Below are 24,356 nucleotides of genomic sequence, written 5' to 3'. Positions count from 1 at the left end.
TGTAAAATTTGTAAGAGAAATAGTGGAATCTAAAAATACATTCTATATTTATTTTTTCTATTTCATCCTCTATGAAATTCAACCTTAAGAAAAATATTTAATTTTTACAAGAAATTTCAAAAACTTGCTTTAGTTGAATTATTTTTTTGAGAGATGTGAAGTTGGTGTTACAATAAATTGAGAAAAAATTATGTACGATATTACAAAAAGAGAAAGACATAACTCTGGATTCTTTTTTAAAAAGCAGTACAAAACCAAAGTGTTTTGTTCTACAAAATTATATATTTACAGACATATTCACAAAATAAGCAGAAATTTTTGAAAAATTATTGATTAGACGACAGAAACTACGTTTTTTTAAAATTTTATTAAAAAACCTTATCAATATTTTTCGAAGTTAGATAACTTTGTTTTTCTCTATGTATGTGATTTTTTTCAGAATTTTTCTTCCTTTCCTTAAAAGTAAAATTAATTAATTAAGAATATATTAATATCAATGAAATTAGAAATAGGAAAATATTAATAATTAAGAGAAATTTTATGATTTCTAGTGATATTAAAAAACAACGATGCCAAATGGTGTTTTCGAACAAAGAATAAAATATCAATTTGTATTAGCACCACATTTACGTTTATATAAATTTTTAATTTTAACTTAATCAATATCTTTGTACGGATTTTTATGACAAAATAATATTTAAGAGTGGCTTATTTTCGGATGACACAAGAAATAAGAGTTTTTGCAGCAACTTAGTAGCAAGTAATTATTTAAATATTAATTATAAAGTACTGTATACAAATTCCGAAAAAACTCACAAGGATAGAGAAAAATACAAAGTGTTTAATACATTAAAAGCAAACGTTGAATTCTGTGCGACAATTAGATTTTCAGATACACAGATGTTAGTAAAAGTAGGTATGCTACTTTATAAGGGAATTGTTTATTTAATATCATGTTAATGTTACAGAACTTTCCACTAATTGATTATTTGTGTAAAAAATATTTTGGCGTTCAAAAATGTACAAAAAATGTTTTTTAAAGGATTTTCAAAACGCTGAATCGCTGAATCAAACACATCTAAAATTAGACTTGATAAAAATAAGGTTCCCTTTAAAAAATATTTGCTTAATTATAGAAAGTATTTTTTAATTTTCAAATTAAAACTTCCACGAAGAGTTGTAAAAGTAAGCAAAATAAAATAACCACTTTGTGTAGGTCTTGGTGTAGGTATACAGGATGTTTAGTCTAAACCCCACATTAGAAGTATTGGTAGTTCTAATAATGATTGTATCTGAAAAATTGTATATGACTTAGGTGCTGCTCAATAAAAATATTTTCAATATTTCAAGTCACTATCAACTTCTTTATTTTAAATAAAAAGTCATATTTTAATGCGTGTTTGGATTACTAGAGTTATTTTAAGTTAGTTTTCATAAGCATTCCCTTTACCTAAATTTAGCCGTTTACAAAATATTTAGGGTTTTTAATTTTTTTTTTTTAATTTGCACCTTCCAGTTCACAAATCGATAACTCAGCCATTTTTAAAAATTTGGTTATATTTTTTAGCTTATTTGAAAGAGGAAGCCTAGATATTTCTTTTGGTGTTTACAAATTTCTAAAAAGGAATAACAAACCCCAAATGTTTAATGTTAAGTTTTCAGAAATCTAAGTACCTATAAGTCAATTTCTTCAAATGAAATGCCGCAAGTTTTATTTCATTAAATCGTAGAGAATTTAATTTAGCACTGATACAGCATTCCCTGTACTTATGTTTAATGGTATTCAAGTTACAATAACTTTTTATTGGGATTGAAAAGTTTATTAGCCATAAGCCTTTTCTCATAGGTTGCCATGGAAACGAGAGAAAAAATGTGAGAAATTAAAATTTTTTAAACCAACTTTCAATAAATTTATTTTGTTTGCACAGGACGGAAAACACAATTGAAGAGAGTTTGTAGTTTGTTTAATCAAAAATATTTTTATGGCAAATAGTTGTGGAATAGTAAGAAATTTTCTACAATGTCAAAAAAACCAAAATAACTTGAAAATTATCACAGACAGGTATAGGGAATACTAATACAGATCTATGCAGAAAAAAATTTCCACCATCTCGTAAAATAAAAATTGGGACATCCCATTTGAAAAAATGAAGTTATGGGTACTTGAAGTTGTCCAGACTTGACCTTAAAATTTTTGGGTTGATTTAATTCTTTTCCAATTTTGAACATACTGGAGAACAAATATGGGCCTTCTCTTTTAACTCTCCACATATGATTTCAAAATCTCTAAAACCAAGAGAGTTACCGACTTTTTAAATGACAGGAGCAAATCCAAAAATCTTAAATATCTCGAAAACGGTTAAACTTAGGTATAGGAAAAGCAGATGAAAACTCCCTTAAAATAACTCAGCTAATTCAAAAACTCAATGAAAAACATAGCTTTCCATTTAAAATGAGGAAATTGACAGCGACTTCTCGTATAACCGGAAGTACCGCCATCTTGAAAATATTTTCATTGAGCAGAACACAACGGATTATGGCTTAGTACTAACTTTCAAATAAATCTCTTTATTAGAACTTTCAATACTTCTAATATGGGGTTTAGACGGAACAGACTTTATTTGACGTTTCAAACAACCGGTTTGGTTAATTAGTTTGGCAGATGCTGTTAATACGAAAATTCATTTATGGTTTATTTTATTTATACTCGTTTATCTTATCTTTTTTACCAGCGATAAATACACCCTGACACACTGCCAAAGGTAATAAAATAATAATATTAGTTTCTAACACCATGTGATGCAAAAATATAAATAAATAAGATGTTGTCGACAAAACAAAAACAGTACAAATCTTGTAGCAGATTTTCGATAAAATTTAGTTGATTTATGGCAGACTTTGTGGTAGTTTCCTTGACAATCATAAATTAATACGGTCTATTGTTAAAAAAATCTGACCTGATCACCAATTACCATTACCACAAAACCTGCCATGAATTGTTGAAGCTTTTATATATTCAATACTAAAACGTTAATTACTCAAATCTATCAACTTTTACATAATTTAGTTTTAGCAATTATGGCTCTAAAAATTAAAAAAATTCCCAAAATTGATGCTTAATGTCTCACAGCAGAACCTTAAAAATTTTGAACAAAATCAAAGTATTAAATGTAAGAGTAATTAATTCTCATGTCGTTTAGAATATTAATTTATTTTTTTACTTAACTAGATATATTCATTTTTGCCTAGGCCATAAAACTTGGAACACGGAACAGCCTTTATAATAATAACAGGTTTATTGATCCAACAGAAGTAATTCCAATTACAGGATCACAATATAATGAATATAAAGATTTACAAAGTACATCACTCATTACAAAAATTAAAGAATACAAAACGCAAATTTAAATCATTATAGCGGTCTACATAATATGGACTTAATTTTATTAATAAAAGTACTTAATGGCATATTAAATAAATCAACATGTTTGTGTAACAAATTATAATTTGAGCTCATTAATATTACGAAAGAATATATACAGAAATTTTTCTATTAACACGTTGGAAATTAAAACACAAACATGAGAGCAAGAAAAAAACAGTTAATCACATTATTAACAAGCTTATACAAAAACACCTGACCATGTACAATTCTACGAAGACTAAGAGGTTCTAATTCAAATTCATCTAAGAGCTGATTATAAGGATAATGCCTTGGGGGCCAACGACCATGTTTAATCTTATAAAAATATTTACAATTTTTTTTCTGAACGTTTTCAATCATTTCACTATATATCTTTTAAGATGAACACCAGATAACACTGTTATACTCAAGATGACTCTTCACAAATGCATAGTACAGTTTTTTGATACATGAAATATTCTTAAATGTGTCTGTATTACGTAAAATAAAACCCAACGTCTTAAACGCTGTCGTACAGATATTATTTATATGCTCATCAAATTGCAATCTTGTGTCAAATATAACTCCCAAGTCCTTACAATGAAGACATCTTTGTAAATTAGTCTCTAATATTGTATAATTATATGTTACTGTGATATTTTCCCTCGTAAAGGACATTATCTTGCATTTATCTATATTAATTGTCAACTTATTTTCCATGCATCGATAGGTTATAGTATTTTACAGTATTAGCAAGGTAAAACGGTTTTTACTGGCGAAAGGAACAATACTTTATTTGTTTTTCACTTGTAAACAAAACGAAAGTTATTAATAAAATTTGAATAAAAAATGTGGCTATTTTCGAAAATTTATCAAAATGCTGTAGAAAATTACTGTGGAAACGACATGACAACAACGTTATTTATTAAACAATTTCTTTGCAATTTTGCAATTATTACACCTTTAACAGATTAATAAAATGTCTCACGTACCAGAAGCAAGTAGAAACGAAGCGAGAAGTGTAGTTTCGGGTTTATTACCAAAAAAATCTTCAGCAAGGTATGAGCATCAGTATTTAGATTTTAAAAATTGGCAGAAGAAGCTGAACGTAGAGAGTGTAAACGAGGAAGTGATATTGGCATACTTAAATCAACTGTCGATGAAATATAACCCCAATTCTTTATGGTCCAAGTGGTCAATGTTAAAAAGCTGCTTAGAAATTAAAGAAAATATTGGAACTGACAGGTTTGCTATTTACTGTAAATAACTGAAAGAAATAACTGTTGTTTTATTTAGATTTTATAAAGTAATTGCTTTTTTAAAAAGAAAAAATGAGAATTTTTGGAATTTTCGGAGCTTGTCGGTGTGATGAGCTTTTGTCTCTCACACCAAACGATGTAGAAGACACAGGGAAATACATAATTGTCACTTTGCGAAATACAAAAAAAATTACAACAATGAGGTTTACAATAACGGATGAGGAGTGCAGATTTCAACCTTGCTTTTTGTACAGAAAATATGCGTCTCTTCGACCAACTCAGGCCGAAAGTCTACGCCTTTTCTTAACTTATCGTGGCGGTAAATGCATCTCCCTGAATGCTGGTCAACACACTATTGGTGGCGTACTTGAAATTAAGTGAACCGGAATTGTATACCGGTCATTCTTTTCGCCGCTCAGCGGCAACTATGGTTGTGGATTCTGGGGGAGACATTTTGGCACTGAAACGTGCAGGAGGCTGGAAATCTAGTGCTGTTGCAGAAGGATATGTGGAAGATTCAATTAAGCAGAAGCTAGAACGAGCAAAAAAATTGTTTCTTGTTCAAGAGCCGACAAGTGCTTCCTCCAGTTCCAAACACGCCTCCACAGTTTCAGAAGAAACAAGTGAAAAATTTAATATTAGTGGGAATCAAAATTGCAATATCACTATTAACGTGTATAGCCGAGAAATTAATTCTGTCAATTCGGAAGTAAAGTTACCGTTGGGGGCGCCACTGAGCTAGGTCGAAAACAGTAAACATAATTGGCGGGAAAATGTTTATTCGGATATTTTGAGCGTTGTACGAATTTTGAGGCTTCACAATTATTACATTGCCAATGCGGAATGACTATTGTATCTTTGGTGGAAGAAACGAATGTTGACAAATTAGAGAAGCCGAGGAAAACACGAATAACGAATGACTTTTTGGTTCACTTTCTTTATTGGAAAATGATTACAAAGACATTGAAAAGCCTACTTTTTGGCATAATTTACGTTTAAGTGTATTAGCAGTTGTTAATCTTAATTGTAGTTTTGTTGATTTATCGAAGTATTTCATGATTTTATCAGTGGAAAAATTCTAACCTAAAATTCACAAACTTCACTAATTTATTGGTTTCTTGAGCCCAGTTTTGTGTTCGCTGTGATCCATTACTATAGTCTTTAATTAGACAACTGCTTGATAACACTTTGTAATGAAAAATTAAATCATTTTCACTTTTTATCCACTTTCAAATTCCATCAATAAACACTTTATACCACGAAAAACAGCAGAACCAAAGTCAAAGGTAGTATTTACCACCACGTACTTTTAAAGTGATTCTCTCTAATGTAAGCAATTAACACTATACACGCAAAATTGTTAAACAATTTATTAGATGTCAATTAAATGTGGAATTACGAAAATTTCGTTACTGTTTTCGACATAGTTCAACAGTCGTCACCAGAGGGCGTCTGGTTAATTTTATTTCCGAATAATGAATAAGTTGTTCTTGTATTTTAATAATTTGTAGTTTAATTCAGTAATTCAGTTTCTGTTTGCAATAAAAGCTTGAGAATTAAGAGTAATTTTGCCTCAAATTTTGCTAAATATTGATGGTTGTAAAGAAAACAATTTCTAATCAATATAAATCAACGTTGCGAACGTGTTAATTTTATAACTGGCGCTCCTGTCAGTTTTACTAGTAGATAACTTGGAAAAGTGAAGTTTCGAAGTGATTAGACAGATCGGATAATTGACGTTTACAAGTGAGGAACAAATAAACAAATTTAAATCATTTTGTAAATTTTTCCAGTCATCAACACTGTTAATGACTCTTGCCAATTTAATGTCATCAGCAAACATATAAAAGTTGGAATTTAATAAGTATTTTACATTATCTAAATACAATAAAAATAGTTTTGGGCCCAGGTTAGAACCTTGAACCACTCCGCTATCAGCTACATAAGGCTCTGACTGAAATCCATTGAGTTCTACAACCTGTTTGCGACCCTTATTGATGAAAATAATTGTATTAGTTTATCATTAAAACCATATTCGCTTAACTTATGTAACAAAAGGTTATGATTTACCTTATCAAAGGCTTTAGACAGATCAGTGACGTCTACCTGAGATCGACAGTCCAGAGCAGAGATTTTCACTTATCGTATTTCCAATATGACTGTATATGTAAGAACATAAGATACTTTCAAATAACTTTGCAAAGTTGCATAGTATAGGACGATAGTTAGTTACTTGGCACTTACTGCCAGACTTTAAGATGGGACAAATTTTAGATACTTTCCATTGATAGGGGAAATGGCTTGTGTGTAAAATCAAGTTGTAAATATGACAAAGCGGTGTTAAAAACATAGAAATGCAGTCCTTTACTAGGAAAGCTGGAGTACCATCAACTCCCATTGTAAGGTTGGGTGTTAATTTTTTTACCGATTTACTAATATCCTTTCCTGATATGACAAAATTATGTAAGGTTAAATATCACAGCTTGTAGGAATAATCTGAGTATCACAGTCTTTCTTATCACAATTCGTGCAAACAATAGAAGTATCACAATTTTTTTATCACAAAATGAGAGTCTATCACATAAGTCGATTTAAAATAGTCTGCAAAGGCATTGGCGATATCACAAGAAGATTCTATTGTAAATCATATTTCTAGGTATTCTAGGAGATCTTTTTTTAATTAATAAAGTTCCATAGTTCTTTTGGATTTCTGCTGGCAGAGTGTTCAACAGTATTAATATAATGATCATAATCCTTCTTTAGTTTAATTTTAATTTCACGTCTAAGCACATTTATCCTTTCTGTTTTCACGCTATTGCAATTCTTTTTACAAGCTTTAAATAAACTACTTTTCTCTTGAATCATTTTTATTAAATACCGTGAATACCAGAAAGGATACTTGTGCGATGTCTTATCGTTACCTCCGCAGGGGACATGCTTATTAACAGACTCATATCTTTTACTATATAAAAGTTCAACAGCTAATTCCACATTAGAACTGTTAACAACATCATCCCAATCTAATTGTGATAAATCACTATACAATCCTATTAAGTCTGCAGCCTTAAAATTATATTTATTTTTACTGTTACTGTTGTTCTTTGGACAAGTTCTGTCTTTACGATACCATCCTATAGAACAATTTAGTGCCGGATGGTGACCGTCCTCTCTAACTAACAAATAGTAATTTCTAAAAACATGTACATCTACAGGGAAATTTTTTTAACTCTGAACATATCTATTTTCTCTATGCTCAATTTGAAAAAACACAGATCAACGCATTGTGAATATTGCTATGCAACTAATTATACCGTGCGCCATCAAAAATTCTCAAACAGTGAAAAATTAGTTTTTGTGAAATTTATTGAGGTAACAGTAACAGGTAAAAGAATAATAACTTATTTTAACAAATGTTCGAAATGTCCACCTTCTCGTTCCAGACAATAACCGAGCTTGTTATGAACATCCTGAACAGCATTTCGTATGAAAGTGGGGTCAAGCTCAATGCAAGCATGTCTAATCCGATCTTTAAGTTCTTCCACATTATTTATTATCACTTTATTATAAATTTTACATTTTAAGTACCCCCAAAGAAAAAAGTCATTGAGTGACAAATCTGGGGACCGAGGGGGCCAAGATATTGGTCCAAACCTTCCAATCCACAGCTCTGGAAAAATTTCGTTTAAATAATGTCTGATTCCTGCAGTGGAATGCGGAGGAGCTCCGTCCATTTAAAACCAGGCATTATCAGTGTTTAAATTTTGGATTTGGGGTACTACTTGTGTGTGGAGAAGTTCTAAGAAGGAAACTGAGTTTAAATATCTTTCTATGAAAAATGGGCCTATTAGTGTGTTATTAATAACTCCTGCCCATACGTTAACCCTACGGTTGTACTGTGTCCTTGTTAAATTTTGGAAGCGTGGATAAGTCCTTGACCAATATCTGTAAAGAACAGAATAATAAAGGAAAAGGATATGGACGAATAAATGAATTACCGATAATTTTGAGAATTTACTTCACCATCAAGTTCAAATGATGGTTCGTCTGTAAATACTATTTTTTCCAATATTTCTTCATTTTCATTTAATAAATTGAACATTCTTTCACAAAAATCGGTTCTTTTAATTGTATCTTCGTTACTCAATAGCTGATAATTTGTAAATTTATACGGTTTGTATTTAAATTCTTTCAACACTTTTCTAACTGAAGAATACGAGATTCCAAAATTGTTGCTCATAATTCTTAATGAAGACTTCGGGTTTTCTTCTGCATAACATAAAATGTTTAACTTGGTTTCTTCAGTTAACACATAATTTGATCTTGTTCTCTTGTGGTGTTCGTATTCGTTACACCCGCGTTTATTAAAGTTGGAAATAATATTATGAATGGTTCCAATTGATGGAATTGGCCGATCGGGGAAAGATACAGACAAGATGTCACGCACATTTCTTAGGCTGTTATTGGCATTGTATAAATTCATTATCTGTATCTTCTCTTTTGTTGAATACATTTTTTTCTTGATTTTATCGTAATAACACAAACTTCAAATAACCTGACACCTTGACATCAAATAATTATTTTTACGTTTCATTGGTAACTACTCGTAGTTTAAATTAGATGTTTTTTTTCAGATTGGACATAGGGACTGTGTTCAGAGTTAAAAAAATTTCCCTGTATGTTAGATGATGATATAACTAAATCTAGCAGCCGTTCATTAACATTGACTATATAGTTATGTTGATGAAAACTTTTAAAATCTAAAAAATGTATAAGGTATAATGTATAATGTAAATAATTCTTTTTTAATTTTTATAATAACAATAGCACTTATTTTCAGATTGAAATCATGCCTCTGGCAGATATAATTCGGCGCGCGTCGACGTACATTTTAGGCACCGATGAAGAGTTATCGAAGATGTCTCAGTACGAAGACAACGAGGTGCTCTTCTGCAAAAACAACGTGTGTGTGCATCCTCCAGCGATGGTACGGCAAGACACTGATATTCTCCATCATCCCGGATATCTCACAATCACCTCCAAAGTCTTTGTTGATCAATACAACGAGACGAAAAGACCCACGCTTTTCCTCACCTGGATCCCGAATACAGCTCTAACCAAATGTCCGAGTGCTTTACAAAATTCATACAACCACAATAAGCAGACCAGCATGGAGAGCCTGAACTCGAATGATTCAAACGGGAGCAGCATTCCAGGTAATTAATTTTGTACAATTAAAAATAATAATAATAATAACACTAGTTTACAACGTTTTTTCCCAAGAGATGAAACCAATGTGTATCGGTAGAATAATTAACACTTAGGCTGATACTGAAGTCGAAAAAAATTAGGACGTCAAGTTTTTTAAATATTCATTATAGAGTATCAGAATTTGAGAATTTTTGTTTAACTTAACTTTAACTTAACAGTTTAACTGTGTGGACTAGTAGCAAACGAATAATATATTTTTATTCCAAAAACCTTAATACCCTTCTTCACAAAACTTTAAATCTTGTTGGAAAGATTCCCATGTTCATCGCCCAAGTTTCCCAGGTTTTGTTAGGATAATTTAAACACAAACACAGAAAAAGTTGTTTGGGCTTAATTTACATTCACCTGATGATATTTTAAAGTAAATAGAATATTCAACAATTTGTTAATCACATCAATAAAGAATGCTAAAAACATCACAAAAAATTAATTGAAAACTTTTGAAAAATTAAAAATGACACAGATTGTTTCTTTTTTGCACTGATTAGTGTTAGTTTCTCTTATTCTAACCAGTAGTAATCTATTAACATATTTGTATCCCAAAAACCTTAGTATACCTCTTTTCAGAAGACTTTAAATCTTGATGAAAACGTTTACCAATTGAGCGCTTAAGTTTCACAAGTTTTATTAGGATAATTTTATCACAAACACAACAAAAGTTGTTTGGGCTTAATCTACATTCACTTGGTAATATTTCAAAGCAAATAAAATGTTTAACATCACTTTATCACAGAACTAACGAATGCCAATCTAGACACCAAAAACAAATTTTTAAAACTTTTAGTGACAATATTAAAAAAACTAGGTGTGATAGACAGATATGAAATATGTTTTAGTTATTAGCGAGTAAACAGAAAACAAAGTCAGTATAAATTATCTCTTGGTAAAAAAAAATGTAAACTAGTGTAATTCTACAATTTTGGTGGAGGGCCGTGTTTAAAAATAAAAATGGAAATTCTTTAAATAAATTCTAAAATTATTTTGGTGTTTTTCATACATTTTTGCAGAACACTAAACGACTTGTGATTGTAAAATAATGCTAAACGGACAATCAATCACTTCTTAGTGCCTTAGGGATTTTTTTGATTTTTCGAAATACTTGACAAATTATTTTTTAGTGTTATCCTATGTACTAATTTTCTTGATTTTTTAAAAGAACAAATTAAAGACTAATCAAAAGTATCTTCGACTATAAAAAAATAGTGAACCCACAATTTACTTCTAAGAGTCCCAAGAAATTTGTCATCAGTTCTGCCAACTTTAGCCCGTTTTAGCAAAATGTCGAACTTTTAACTCAAAAAAATTTAATTAAATGGTTTTATAGCAATTAAATTTACGAAAATAATTAAAAGAGCAAATGCGAGTATAATGCCATTTTTGACTTAATTTAACAATTTTTATTAGCTTGATTAAACACTAGAATAACATCATTTTCGATCCATTTAATTTTCCGGCTTGTTTTGGATAAAATTTTTCGAAATAATTGACCATAAGACGTACGACAATACTCAAAATGGCAAAATTGCGTCAATTTTACTTAATTTAACTATTTTTTTAAACCCATTTTGCCAAAAATTTTCTAAAAAAACTTGAAACAATGCTTAAATTCTCGAAAAAGGCAAAAATAACATTGCGAACCCTAGTACCACAGTTTTACTGAGTTATCTTCCGGTTATATAACGTTATATAACCACAATACATAAATCTAATTATTGGTTATTTTAGACTGTTTATATAACGGTTATCTAAGCATGGTTATGTTTAGCGTCTATAACCATGAATATATTACGATTAGATAACCGTTATGTTTCTTGAGCAATATGTATATCAGTGTTCTATCCGTGGTTATGTCTAGCGTATACAGCAAAGGTTATGTGACGGTTATATAACTGCTGTGTATATCATGCAATATAGCGTATGCTAGATCAGTTTCTATATCGATGATCTAAGCATGGTTATGTTACAGTTATATTTAATATTCGCCGGCATTTTATAATAATAATTACAAAACAAAATAAGTAATCTAAGAAATTTTTGGTTATGTGGTTGAAAATTATATAGCTTGCTGGTCGTAAAATGCATTCAACAGTGATTTTTGCTTTTTCTTTACTTCTACGTGTTACAACCACGTGAACACTCATCTTTATTGTTTATCATGTAAATAGAGTTACAATTTGAATTTATAATTCATTGAAAGCTGAAAAAGCTTGCCTAAATGTATTTTAGTTTTGACCACAAAAAAAATTAATTTGTCAAAACCAAAGCAAATTATTCTAGGAATAAATGTTTTCTCTTTTTCTACCTGCCGACCCTTTAATCTTACAATGTTAAGCTGGGTTCGGATAATTTGTCCAGTCCAAAGCTGAAAAAAACAATGAAGAAAACAGTGAACAATACGTTTTTGAAAATAGCAGTACTTTAGTTCCTGATAACTGTAATTTGTTAACAGTTTGACAAACTCTTGTTCTTTGGAGGAAAAAGTTAACACAAAAACACTAACTACGTTAGAAGTTTTGAAGTTTTGCCGTAAGACGGCATTTCATCTTTCCTATTACTTCTACAGCATCTTCGGTAGTTTAATGTTAGTTTTATGTTAGTTCTGGTCATATTGCTGAAAAGGCCTTAAGCCTGAGCAGCGCCTAGCCCTTGTAAACTAGACTTAAGTTTTGTAAAAACATCGATCGAAAATAAAGAGATTTGGAATTGAATTCTGGTCATCGAACATTTTCTTGCAGAAGTCATTCCTACAAGATCTTTTAGAATTTTTCAACAAGGAATCAACAAAACACTGAACAATATTTATTGTGCACTAGTGATGTTGTGCACCCCAAAGAGACTGGGTAGAAGCACCAATTTATTTATCCTATATATTTAAAATTTTAATTGTATTAAAATCTACTATAACTTTGTTTAAATAAATTTTAGGCAAAAGTTATATAAGGGCAATATAATGGTTAGATCACTAAGCATAACCGAAATATAACCACGCGTAGACAAAGGTTAGATTAAGACACATATCCGCAATATAACCGAGATATAGGAGTTATATAACCGCAAAATAACCGCGCGTAGATAACGCTTAAATAGGATGGTTAACTAACAGTTAGCTTATAAAAGCGTCACATTTGGGGCGTTTATATTGGAAGGTTTCATCTCGGTTATATAAGTGTGCTACTAGGGAAGACACTGTTATTTTCAACTTATTTCAGCAAACTTTTGGCCCGATAAGGTAAAATTTACCGAAAACAAAAAGGAACAGTTTTTTTGCTCAAAAATGGTATAAATGTGTAAATGAAATGACAAAAATTGAAAACATTTACCCGGCGCATCCTCCATTTTTAACAAACATAATTTTTATAAAATAAACATTTCTACTGCTTAAGAGGTAACAACAAACAAAATCTAATAGTAATAATAATTGTAGAATGCAATGACGACACCAAAATTAAAAAAAATTTACTACACGGTAGTTACGTCCGATATTGAAGTGTTATAATTAATTTCAAATAATATCATTTTTGACTTTAGAGATTTCCGAACTAACAAAATTTTTAGCTCAAGAAGTGCTTTCACCTACAAAATCAATAAAAATGATACAAAATTTATAAATCCTTCTCCAGATTCTGCTTTGGAATTATTTTGTGAACTTTATTTAGAATTATTTACTTCATAAACACTTCTTTTATATTATTATTCTCCAAATTCTCGGTCTTTTATAGCTTTTTGTTAAAGTTTTTCTTTAATCCTTTTTTAAAGTGATATGTAGGTTTAAAACTGCACTATCCTTTAGGTTGTTTTATAAATCCGTCTTTAGATTCGTTTATAATTTCTTCTCAAAATTCTTTGGAATTACTTTGTAGACTGTACTCAGAACCATTGTATAACATTTCTTCTTACATTCTCCAAATTTTCTATTAGATTCTATCCAAATCTTTTTCAAAATTCAATTATAGTTCTATATTTCTAGGTTATTATTTAGCATTGTTTCTGTATAAACCCTTACATTCTAAAAACAATATCCAAATACCTTTAGAATTCACCACAATTGCGAAAAATTCATCAAGTGGGTAACACCAACTTATTTTTTTAATGTTTATCACTTTTTTATTATAAAAAAATCATAAAATTCAACATTTTTATTGCTTCTCATTTTTACAATCCTAGAAATTTTCAATTGCTGCTGGAACAACTGCATACCAAAAAACATTTTTTAGCTCGTAAGTTGCACAAACATTTCAAACATTCAAACATTTGCCCGGCGCATCCACCATTTTTTTCAAACATTAAATAAATATCTTTGTTACTTAAAAACTTAAAACAAACAGAATGTTTGTAACAATAGTTGTAGAAAGCAATCAATTTTTTTAGAAAATTTATTTTTACATGCTTGATAAAATTCAAGCTTATCTGGGCATAATTTTGTGAAATAACTGCATTTATTTTTGAACACTGTCAAAATTTACGGTTTTTCTCCTGTGTAAGAAAGTTTTGACAACTGTTTGGCATTTTTCAATACGAAACGTCAAATTATTTTTAACAAATTTAAAGTAATTTTAAGCCTTGATGAGTCTAATTCGAAGAATAAAATGTTGTATTAACCTCGTTTTCCTGTAAATCGGTTTATTTACTTCACCTCGTGGATGATAAACCTCTCGTTATCACTCGACGTTTAAAAATCCATTCGGCAATAAAACGTCCGATTTACACTCAAACTCGGTAATAAATAACTATTTTGCTAAGAGACAAACGAAAATACTAAAAAACAAAAATTATGCCATTTAAAACTGAATTAAAAAAGTACCATTTTTGTCTTATTTAGAGAATATTCCCAAAATGGGGCATTTCACGTGAAGCGGACAACTCAAAAAAATGAGACAACCTGAAATTCAGTTACAATTGTTCTCTTAAAAGGTGTATATTAAAATGTATATTAAGCATAACGTTTTTGTAAACCGTTATTCTAATTAAACAATATACAACAAAATATCTAAAATGGTGTTTTATACACATAATTCACTGTTCTTTTTAACTTTAGAATAAAATTTGAAATATGAAATTTTTTTCGTATTGAAAATCGTAAGTGAAGTTTTAAATCCGAATTTTAGTAACTTGGACTATTTTTTAAATTATTTTTATTTAAAAAAATTGCTCAAAGTAAATCAAGTTTACACTATAAGTACACTATAAATGGGATCTCTGTTCGTTTAGGAGATATAGTACTTAATGTACTCAAAAACACGTAATTTCTTGCGTAAGCCGGCCGATCACGTACATTAAGTACTGTATCTCCTAAAGGAATAGAGATCCCATTTTGCGACTTATAGTGTAAAATCTAGATATTCTAAGCTATTTTTTGAAATAAAAATAAATTTAAAAAATGGTCCAAATTACTAAAATTCGGATTTGAAACTTCACTTCCGGTTTTCTTCGCGAAAAAAATTTCAAATTCTAAATTAGGTTTCAAAATCAAATATGAAACACTATTTTAAATATTTTGGTCTGCATCAGTTTTTTGAATAAAAGCTTCCAAAAACTCTGTGTCTCATATTTTGTTAAATTTTTAGAAGTCATTATCTTCACAAATAAGTGTCATACAAAAAAATCCTGAATATAACCGAATTTAAAGATGTCAATTTTTTTGTTGTCCGCTTCGCGTGAAACGCCCCAAATAACAATTTTTTTAGCTCAAAAACGTGCTTTAACTTTCGAAAAAGGTAAACATCATACGAAATTTTTTAACTAATTTGGTATTTTCTCGAACGTTTAAATTTACTCGTAAACACCCTTCTTAGCATTGTTTTTGATGGTACGTCCTTCAAATTTTTTCTTTAATTCTTTTTTTTAAACCGTCTGTAGATCTAAAATCCAGCTTCCATCCTTTTCTTTAGATTATTTTATAAATCCATCATCATAATTCTATAAACGAATTTGTCCCAATGTATCTTTAGAATTATCACCAAAATATTTGAAACAATATTCTTTAAAAATGCCTGACATGCTCTTTACCACGTTTTTGGATAATATTAAAAGAGTCTAAAGGTTCTCCAAATATTCTAAGAATTCACCCAAATTAAGAAAAAATCACTAAATTGACAACACTAAGGGCCGGTTTATAGAAAGCTCAATTAAAGTTAATTGGGATGTTAAGTGTTAACAACGCGAATGAAGCAACCCAATGGATTCATTTAATTGCATTTAATTGCAGATTAAATTAATGAAGCTTCTATAAACCGCTCCTTAATCTAGTTCTATCAACTTATTTGTTTGTTGTAAAAAGAAATAAATAAACAACATTTTTATTGCATTTTATTTTGAAAATCCTGGTAAATATCAAATGCTGTTGGTTGGGACAACTACATTCCAACCATAAATTTCCACGATTTTTGCAGAGCCTTCGACTGTGAAAAATAGTGGGTCCAACTTCTCAACCAAGTAATAAATAAAAAATGTTATTTGCAGAACGTCCAGCAAGTATCGAACTCAAAAGCACGAACCCGTTCCTAAACTACGACACCACCGATTCCCTCAGTTCCGAAGACAGTGACAAGCAAGGCACTATCATCAACATCAACGTCGACATCGCAAATCCCGACATAGAAATCGTTACAACTCCAGACAGCGTCAAAGATTCCGGCGAAAAATTCGAATTTTCCCGCTCCGGCAGTGTTACTTCAAACGACAGCCAATTGAATTGGATCACAACACCGGAATTTCTCGCCCAAAAGCATAATTTGATGTTCCCCGAAAGCAACAACTGTTCGCCAATTTTACCAACAAAACAGCTACATAAATGCAGGAGGTTCAGTGTTGATTTGAGCCAAATGAGGTCACTGAGACTGTTTTTCAACGATGCAAATTGCACGTGTGGACAACTTGTTGTGGCTTCGAGGGAATCGCAATACAAAATTTTGCACTTCCATCACGGAGGGTTGGACCACTTGGCGCAAGTGTTGCATCAGTGGCATTCTTTGCTGCATAATATCAAACATGCCAAAGGTAACGCACAAAATTGGATCTAAACTTATTTAAACAATGTAATAAGTGAAGAGCTTGAATTTTGCGTTTTTTCCTTAAGCTGGTCCATGCGGGGTCCAAACAACAAAGAAAAAAAAGTATGTAGGCGGAGGACACCCAGCCAGAATTTGATTTGTGACAACAACCAGTTTTAGGAAAGGATTTCATTTATAAAGTAATTTAATCATCGGACCGATGTAGTTGTGTTCAATAATAATCGCGCTCGATATGGAATATAATGTTAATGTTAAGAATCTAGATCGAGTGAAACTTTCCTCATCCTAAATACCTTTTCTGGTATTAATTTGATATTAAATATTGTGTTTTAACTCTACGTAATGATATGAACTTTACAGCTCTCACAATTAGATGTAAAAAATTCGTTTTTACTACATAACTTCGGAACCATTTAACAAATGTTATAAAATTTGGCATCTTTTTCAAGTTACATTTTTTGCATTTTCGTTTGTATCTCACTTAGATATCTTAGTTTAACCCTTTACAGAGCGAAATATATCGTTTCAAGGTCATTTTAGTTCAAATTAAAAGCTACATGAAGCAGAAAGTATGTGATTTTTGAGTAAACGATATTCTTAACAACGAAAGTAAATAGTGTAAATAAGTTAGCTTTGAAAGTTTTTAAAATCTGTTAATTATTCACTTAAATTAAATTTGTGAAGTTCTGATACTAGTCCAGAAACAGAGTATCGAGACTAATAATACTTTCTTTTAATAAAAAATATCCAGTTTAGTTCAGTTCCATACTGCGCTTGTGCCAAGTGTCAAATTTAAAAAATGAATTAGTACTATTAGTACTACCAAAAGGTACACTAAAAGCACGGCTTACCAACCTAACAACTTTACAGCTGTATACGTTATCCTAGTGAAAACATAATATGTAATACTAATGAATAATAAAACAAAGAACAATAAATAAAACGAATGTAAATTCAACACAAGAGCTCTTCTTTGATTTTTGTTCGATTGATTTGTTCCGAAAATTTAATAAAAATTCCACTTATTTCGTTGGCCCGGTTTTTGGTACTTCAGTTGAAGTTATGTCTTCGTTAAAATATAGGGTCATTTTTTAAAAACGAGCCTCCATGAATATATCAGAAATTAAGCAGAAAATTCAAAAATCCCAAAACAGGTCAATTTTTAGTGAATTTTTAAAGGTTGTAGCACCAACCCCCTTTGTGATACAATCAAACCCTTTAAAATTTTAAATGGCATCACCCCCTTTGTGACACCTTAGGTGAAGGTATTTTGGCCAGGATTTCGGCCGTGTAATTTTTTTAGAGTTTTCAGTATTTTTATTTACATTATACAGAACAAGATATAGCAGAACAAATTATTGTAAAAGTTACTTATGAATTTTAAACGTAATATGCCGCTAAATCGGAATTGTGATTTTTGTCAGAAGCGATGGAAAAAGGCTTCAAAGAAAGTAAACACGAGAATGTAAAACACAAATCAAGATAAAGCCCACAATTGAAACAACATTGCCGAGAAATACATAAAAATGAGGAAACAACTAATCAAAAATTTGACAGCGTTTACAACACCGGCACATTGAATTTAAATTCCATAGTCGACTTTTTGATAAAGAAGCATTTTTGAACAGTGGATTATCAGGTAATTAAGTACCATGTAAATTTATAAAAAATTATTGAAACTCAAAAAAAAACACACAGTCGAATTTCTGGTCGAAATACCTTTCATTTAAAAGGGGGTCATGCCATTTAAAATTTTAAAGGGGTTGTTTGTATTACAAAGGAGGTTGATGTTACAACTTTCAAAAGTACACTTAAAGATGTCTCCCTGAAAATAAAAATTAACCTGTCTCAGAATTTTCTAATTTTTTGTTTATTTAGGGTGACTCGTTTTTAAAAAATCACTCTGTATGTTTACAAAAACTGGGCCTTAAAGAATTTAGCGAAAATTCGATATTAATTTTATGTACTTAATAAATATTTTTTAGTAATTTTTGTTACAATTGTTCGGTGTACCTAATGTGCCTAGAAAACTTCAGCTTATCAGGTCCGAAACAATTTCTGCTTTCATTTCAAATTATTTCAAAGACTGAAAAAAAGTTTTGTACTGAAACGAAGAAAGTTGTCATTAAAATAGACTTAGGACCGGTTTTTGAAAAGCGTCATCAATTTAATCCCCAATTAACTTTCTATAAACTTGCCCTTAATGTAGTAAAGATTTTTTTTTAATTATCTTCGGTGTTTGAAAACTTTGAGTTTACCTCGTATATATCGGATTTGAAGTTAGTTTTTAATCACTTAATCACTGACTTACTTGTTGAGTTCTATGTATTGAGTTATTCATTTTAATTCGTATTTATTAGACATCAATTAGCTTGTGATTTTTATTATAATTATAATTATAATTATTAGCGTTAATTTTTTGATTAAATTAAAGGTTTATCTTAAACCTATACAGAGTGTATCAGAAATACGTATGTCAAACGTGTGATAAAACTCATCAAATATAACAACTTTTCTATATAACATTTTGCAAAATTCTTATTTATAACTTTCACTATTTTCCCCCTTTCTTTTGTGCAAACGAGCCGGTCAGTGTTTAATAATTAGTTTCTATTCATAGCAACAATTTTCATTGTTGTTTTAAACTGTTTAAATTGTCCGTTTCTATCACAACAAAAATAGTTCGGCTCTCTTATTTTTGTACCCATAGGCGGGTACACGTTGCAGTATGTTATTTTTTTCCAATTATAAGTAAATACGCGATTTTTTTTATTGAAAAATTACAAATAGAAAAGGTGTTTTATTTGTTAAGCTCTGTTACCAGTTAAAATTAGGACGTGTATTTCTAATACACTCTGTATACTTAGCTCATTTATTAGATTGTGTTTACAATCAAAATCTTTGATTCAAAGTGCAGAAAACCACTCACTGTCTAAAGTGATTGCTTATTTAGTTCCACAACGTATCACTGGAGAACTTACCTCAAATAAATTTTATACCTCTCGTGGTTCTACTATCATAAAACAGGTTAAATTAAAAATAAATGTTTCTTGCTTGTCAAATTCGTAACTCTACCAATTTAAACAATAAAAAGTTCTGTTAAGAGAACAAGAAAAACAGGAAATTCGAAAAATATGAACTGGGAAAGCTGCAACCTGAAATTGGATAGATGTATCCGATTTTTGTAATTACGAGATTAAAAAATACATCCTCCTAGGTAACTTCCAAATTTTATAAGATTTGGCCAAACAGTTGTGCAGTTGGAGTTGTCTAAACTCCACATTAAAAGCATTGAAAGTTCTAATGAAGATTTTTATCTGAAAGTTGGTGCTCAGTCATAATCCGTTGAGTTCTGCTCAATGATAATATTTTCAAGATGGCAGCACTTCCGGTTATATCGGCAGTCGCTATTAACTTTCTTATTTAAATGGAAAGCTATGTTGTTCACTTGGTTTTTGGATTAGTTGAGATATGTTATGGGTGTTTTTATCTGCTTTCCCTATACCTAAGTTTAATAGTTTTCGACTTATTTAAGATTTTTTGAAAATTTTTGGATTTGCACCTGTCACTTAAAAAAATGGAGAATTAAAAAAGAAGGCCTATATCTGTTCTTCATTGTTTTCAAAACTGAAAAAGAAGTTAGTAAACCCAAAAATTTTAAGGTTAAGTTTGGACAATTTCAAGTACCAACAACTTAATTTTTTCAAATGGAATGTCCCAATTTTTATTTTACTAGATGGAGAATTTTGTTCTTCATCGATCTGTATTAGTATTCCCTATATCTACCTGTGACAATTTTCAAGTTAGATTGTTTTTTTGTCATTGTAGGAAATTTTTTACTAACCACAGCTATTTTTGCATGGTTTATCATAAAAATATTTCTGATTAAACTTAAACGATAAACTCTGTTCAAAATTGTGTTATTCATCCCCTAAAAACAAAATAAATTCATTAAATGTTGGTTTACAAAACTTTAATTTCTCACATTTTTTCATTCGTTCCATGGCAAAGTATGAGAATAGATCTATAGCTAATGAATTTCTCAATCCCAACAAAAAGTTACTGTAACTTGAAAAGTATTAAACATTAATATAGGGAATGTTAATAGAGATTGATGTAGAATTAAATTCTCTACCATTTAGTAAAATGAAACTTTTAGCATTTCATTTGGAAAAAAATTAATTATGGGTACTTAAAGTTCTGCAAACTTAACTTTAAAAATTTGGAGTGTGTTATTCTTTTTTAACAATTTGAAAACACCAAAGGAAAGATCTAGGCTTCCTCTTTCAAATGAGCTGACAAATATTTCCAAATTTTTTAAAATGTCAGAATTATCGATTTTTGAACTGGAAGGTGCAAATCCAAAAAAATTTAAAACCATAAATATTTCGTAAACGGCTAAATTTAGGTACAGCAAAAGCTTATGAAAACTAACTTAAAGTAACTCTAGTAATTCAAAAACGCATTAAAAAATATAGCTTTCCATTTAGAATGAGGAAGTTGATAGCGACTTCCGATATAACCCGAAGTGCCGACATCTTGAAAATATTTTCATTAAGCAGGACCTAAAGGATTATGGTTGTACAGAAATTTTCAGATGACAATCATTATTAGAACTCCCAATACTTCTAATGTGGGATTTAGACGGAACAGCCTGTATATATTGTGCGCAATCTTGATTAAATTAGTTTAAAAATTAATAGTGTTTTTATTTCTTCCATACAGTTGGTTGTTCTCACAAATTGGCTGAGTGTCCTACGCCTAAATAAATTTATTTTCTCGGATGCTTTGGCCCACTCGGGCCAATTTAAAATAAGTTCGAAAAAACTCATAAGCCCCCCACAAATTACTTAAATTAGCATCATTTTATAGTCCATTTATGAAAAAATTATATGTAGGTACTGTTTGTTTAGGTTATGAAGAAAACCTTCCCTACCGTCACTTTATGGTATGTCGGCCCGAAGTGTCCGACCTTGAGCTCCACCCAGAAGAGGGCCAAGTCCCCAAACTCACCGAAGAAATGTTCCGAAGTCTGTTCAACGAAATCGGTCAACTGGAAGACGACTTAAGCTTACGCAAATCAATTTTTTTCTCCGGAATGGAGCGAAACCTTCGAAAGGAAGTCTGGCCCTTCCTCCTCCACGTCTACCCCTACCAAAGCACTTACACCGAGCGAAGCCAAATTGCAGAAATCCGCCGTCAAGAATACGACGAAATCACAAGACGAAGACTGGACTTATCTGGAGTGCAACTCAACCAATTCCGACGAAAAGTCCAAAGCGTGATTGAGAAGGACGTCGTGCGAACCGACCGAGGAAACCCTTTTTTCGCCGGCGATGACAATCCAAATTTAGACGTGATGAAGAATATTTTACTAAACTATGCCGTGTATAACCCAGGTTTGGGGTACACCCAAGGGATGAGTGATCTGCTGGCGCCTGTTCTTTGCGAGTTGAGAGATGAAGTGGCAGCGTTTTGGTGCTTCGTTGGGCTGATGCAAAGGGCGGTTTTCGTCGCGACACCCACGGATAGGGATATGGACAGGTCGTTGAGGTTCTTGAGGGAGTTGGTCAAGTTGATGGTGCCGAGATTTTACGAACATTTGGAAAAGCACAAGGATGCGACCGAGCTGCTCTTCTGCCATCGCTGGATTTTGTTGTAAGTGCATTAGATTATTATGCATTTCTACTGTTTTTCAAACGAACTTGACAAAAAATACATATTAGTGTTCAACAATGAATAAACAAACTTCTAAATTCAGGCTGTATACGATTATTTTGTCAAATCATGACATGCTAATTTGTCGTGTTTTTCTCATTTGATGTGAAAAGACTAGGATTTCAGATTCTGTACGATATGACAACTTTAGTAATTAGTAATACAGGGTGCTCAAAAACTGGCGCACCAACTCAGTGGTACGTTATTGAGAAGCAAGTGCAGATTATGGGAAAAATGTTGAAAAAATTCCTAAAGTTATGTTTTAAAAAATCTGGAGCTACAAACTTATTGTGTTAACTTCTTTAGTTTTCATTATTTTTTTATGTTTTTATGTTTCATACCAGGTTATCGTTCCGTAACAAAACGATGAATAATTATTTTTAAATTTACTATCAGATTTTAGCTTAGTATTTTTAATTTAAAAAAATTAAAATTCATCCAAAAAATCACAATGTGTAGATGTGCCAACACTGGGAATTATTTCCTAGGAAACCGTTTCAAAAATAATTTATTTTTATTGTTGCTCAAATTCTATTGCTATCAAGACTGTTAGACAACGTTGCCACATATCATTTACCTAAAATTAGTTATTTATCAATAACTTTAATACAAAGAATTATTTTACTATTTTTACCTTTATATGTAACCACTTCTCTACCACACACCACTGAGTTGGTGCTCCAGTTTTTGAGCACGCTGTATATTTAAAAAAATGTTTTTTTAGAAAAAAGCTTTTATATCAAAGATGCACTAAAAAGTAAAAAAATAATGCATTTCTATCAGAGGAAAACTTTTTTTATTTTTTTATTTATTGCTTTTTAGTCTTTACTTATTCTAAACGTCTTTTTCTCTTAGATTTAGTTTCGTCGTATTATTGTAACACCATTACTTTGCTGATTTGTGCAAACTTATTTAGTGGTATGTGATAGAAAACAGCTGTTAGCATTGAAAGCACATCCTAATCTGGGTTCTGTGACTATACTCTATCGTCCATGATAAATGAATTTAAAAAAAATAGCGACATTTGTTTGTAACGAAACGTAATGAAAATGATTAGGTATTAATATATTTCCCAATGACCAACATACCATTAATGTTGGTATAAGTTACGGTATGTACACATCGAAAGTCCATTTGTAAACATAACCTAAAACCTCAAAACCCCATTTAACCCCTTTAGGGGGTATCTAACCACATAACATTGTATTGTCACGCAGATTAAGTAAATATGCAAAATTTCAGTTCAGTGGGATAACGGGAACCCTTTAAAATTTGGCTCCAAAAATATGAAACAGACAGACAGACAACAAAGCAAGTTAAATAAAATAAATAAAAGGTCGAACATGAGAAATCTAACAATAACTGAAATTCTTCATTGTGTTCACTGAATACATAATAGCCATAGCTCTCAATTTTTCCTACGAGATGACTTTATTTGCTCAGATTCTCGAAAAGGCATTCACTATAGTCTTCAAACAAAATCAACGTAGAAGTTTTTTTAAGTTTTAATTATTTTACAGTTTTATTCATAAAAGAGCCTGGGCACTTTCCTATTACAAAATGAATAAATTTATTTGAACGTAGGATTTCCGGTAATGTTGCAGAGGAGTGCATACAACTAAAATCTTTAATATGAAATGAAGAACTTTTATTAAAAACAAAACAAACAATAGAAGTTTGAGGTAAATCAATTTACAA

The 24,356-nt window shown here is 30.6% G+C and overlaps 2 protein-coding genes and 2 long non-coding RNA genes across 6 annotated transcripts in view; 2 read left to right on the top strand and 2 right to left on the bottom strand.

Annotated features, from left to right (window-relative positions):
• LOC656802 (sorting nexin-8) overlaps positions 1-24,356 on the bottom strand; it is a 62,712-nt gene that overhangs the window by 23,880 nt on the left and 14,476 nt on the right. The window lies entirely within an intron of this gene.
• The window catches only part of TBC1D16 (TBC1 domain family member 16), a 29,869-nt gene that overhangs the window by 1,801 nt on the left and 3,712 nt on the right, over positions 1-24,356 (top strand). For both annotated transcript variants that reach the window (XM_001807893.4, XM_064357402.1), the window contains 3 exons: positions 9,500-9,875; positions 16,390-16,926; positions 21,854-22,598. In XM_001807893.4, coding sequence (XP_001807945.2) covers positions 9,500-9,875; positions 16,390-16,926; positions 21,854-22,598 — 1,658 coding nt within the window. Of the gene's footprint in view, positions 1-9,499; positions 9,876-16,389; positions 16,927-21,853; positions 22,599-24,356 lie in introns of those variants that run through there.
• LOC135266505 (uncharacterized) lies at positions 8,008-9,284 on the bottom strand. Its single transcript, XR_010334603.1, has 2 exons — positions 8,658-9,284; positions 8,008-8,604 (listed from the first exon to the last, which is right to left on the bottom strand). It is a non-coding gene; the product is annotated as an uncharacterized LOC135266505 (long non-coding RNA).
• Positions 21,238-21,640, top strand: LOC135266504 (uncharacterized). Of its 2 annotated transcripts, none has more exons than XR_010334602.1 (2): positions 21,238-21,348; positions 21,419-21,640. It is a non-coding gene; the product is annotated as an uncharacterized LOC135266504 (long non-coding RNA). The 2 variants fall into 2 exon arrangements; XR_010334601.1 differs by having other exon boundaries at positions 21,240-21,348; positions 21,431-21,640.

The sequence above is a fragment of the Tribolium castaneum genome, chromosome 6 (genome assembly GCF_031307605.1).
Source record: "Tribolium castaneum strain GA2 chromosome 6, icTriCast1.1, whole genome shotgun sequence".
NCBI lineage: Eukaryota > Metazoa > Arthropoda > Insecta > Coleoptera > Tenebrionidae > Tribolium > Tribolium castaneum.
This window is presented reverse-complemented; position numbering and strand designations above follow the sequence as displayed.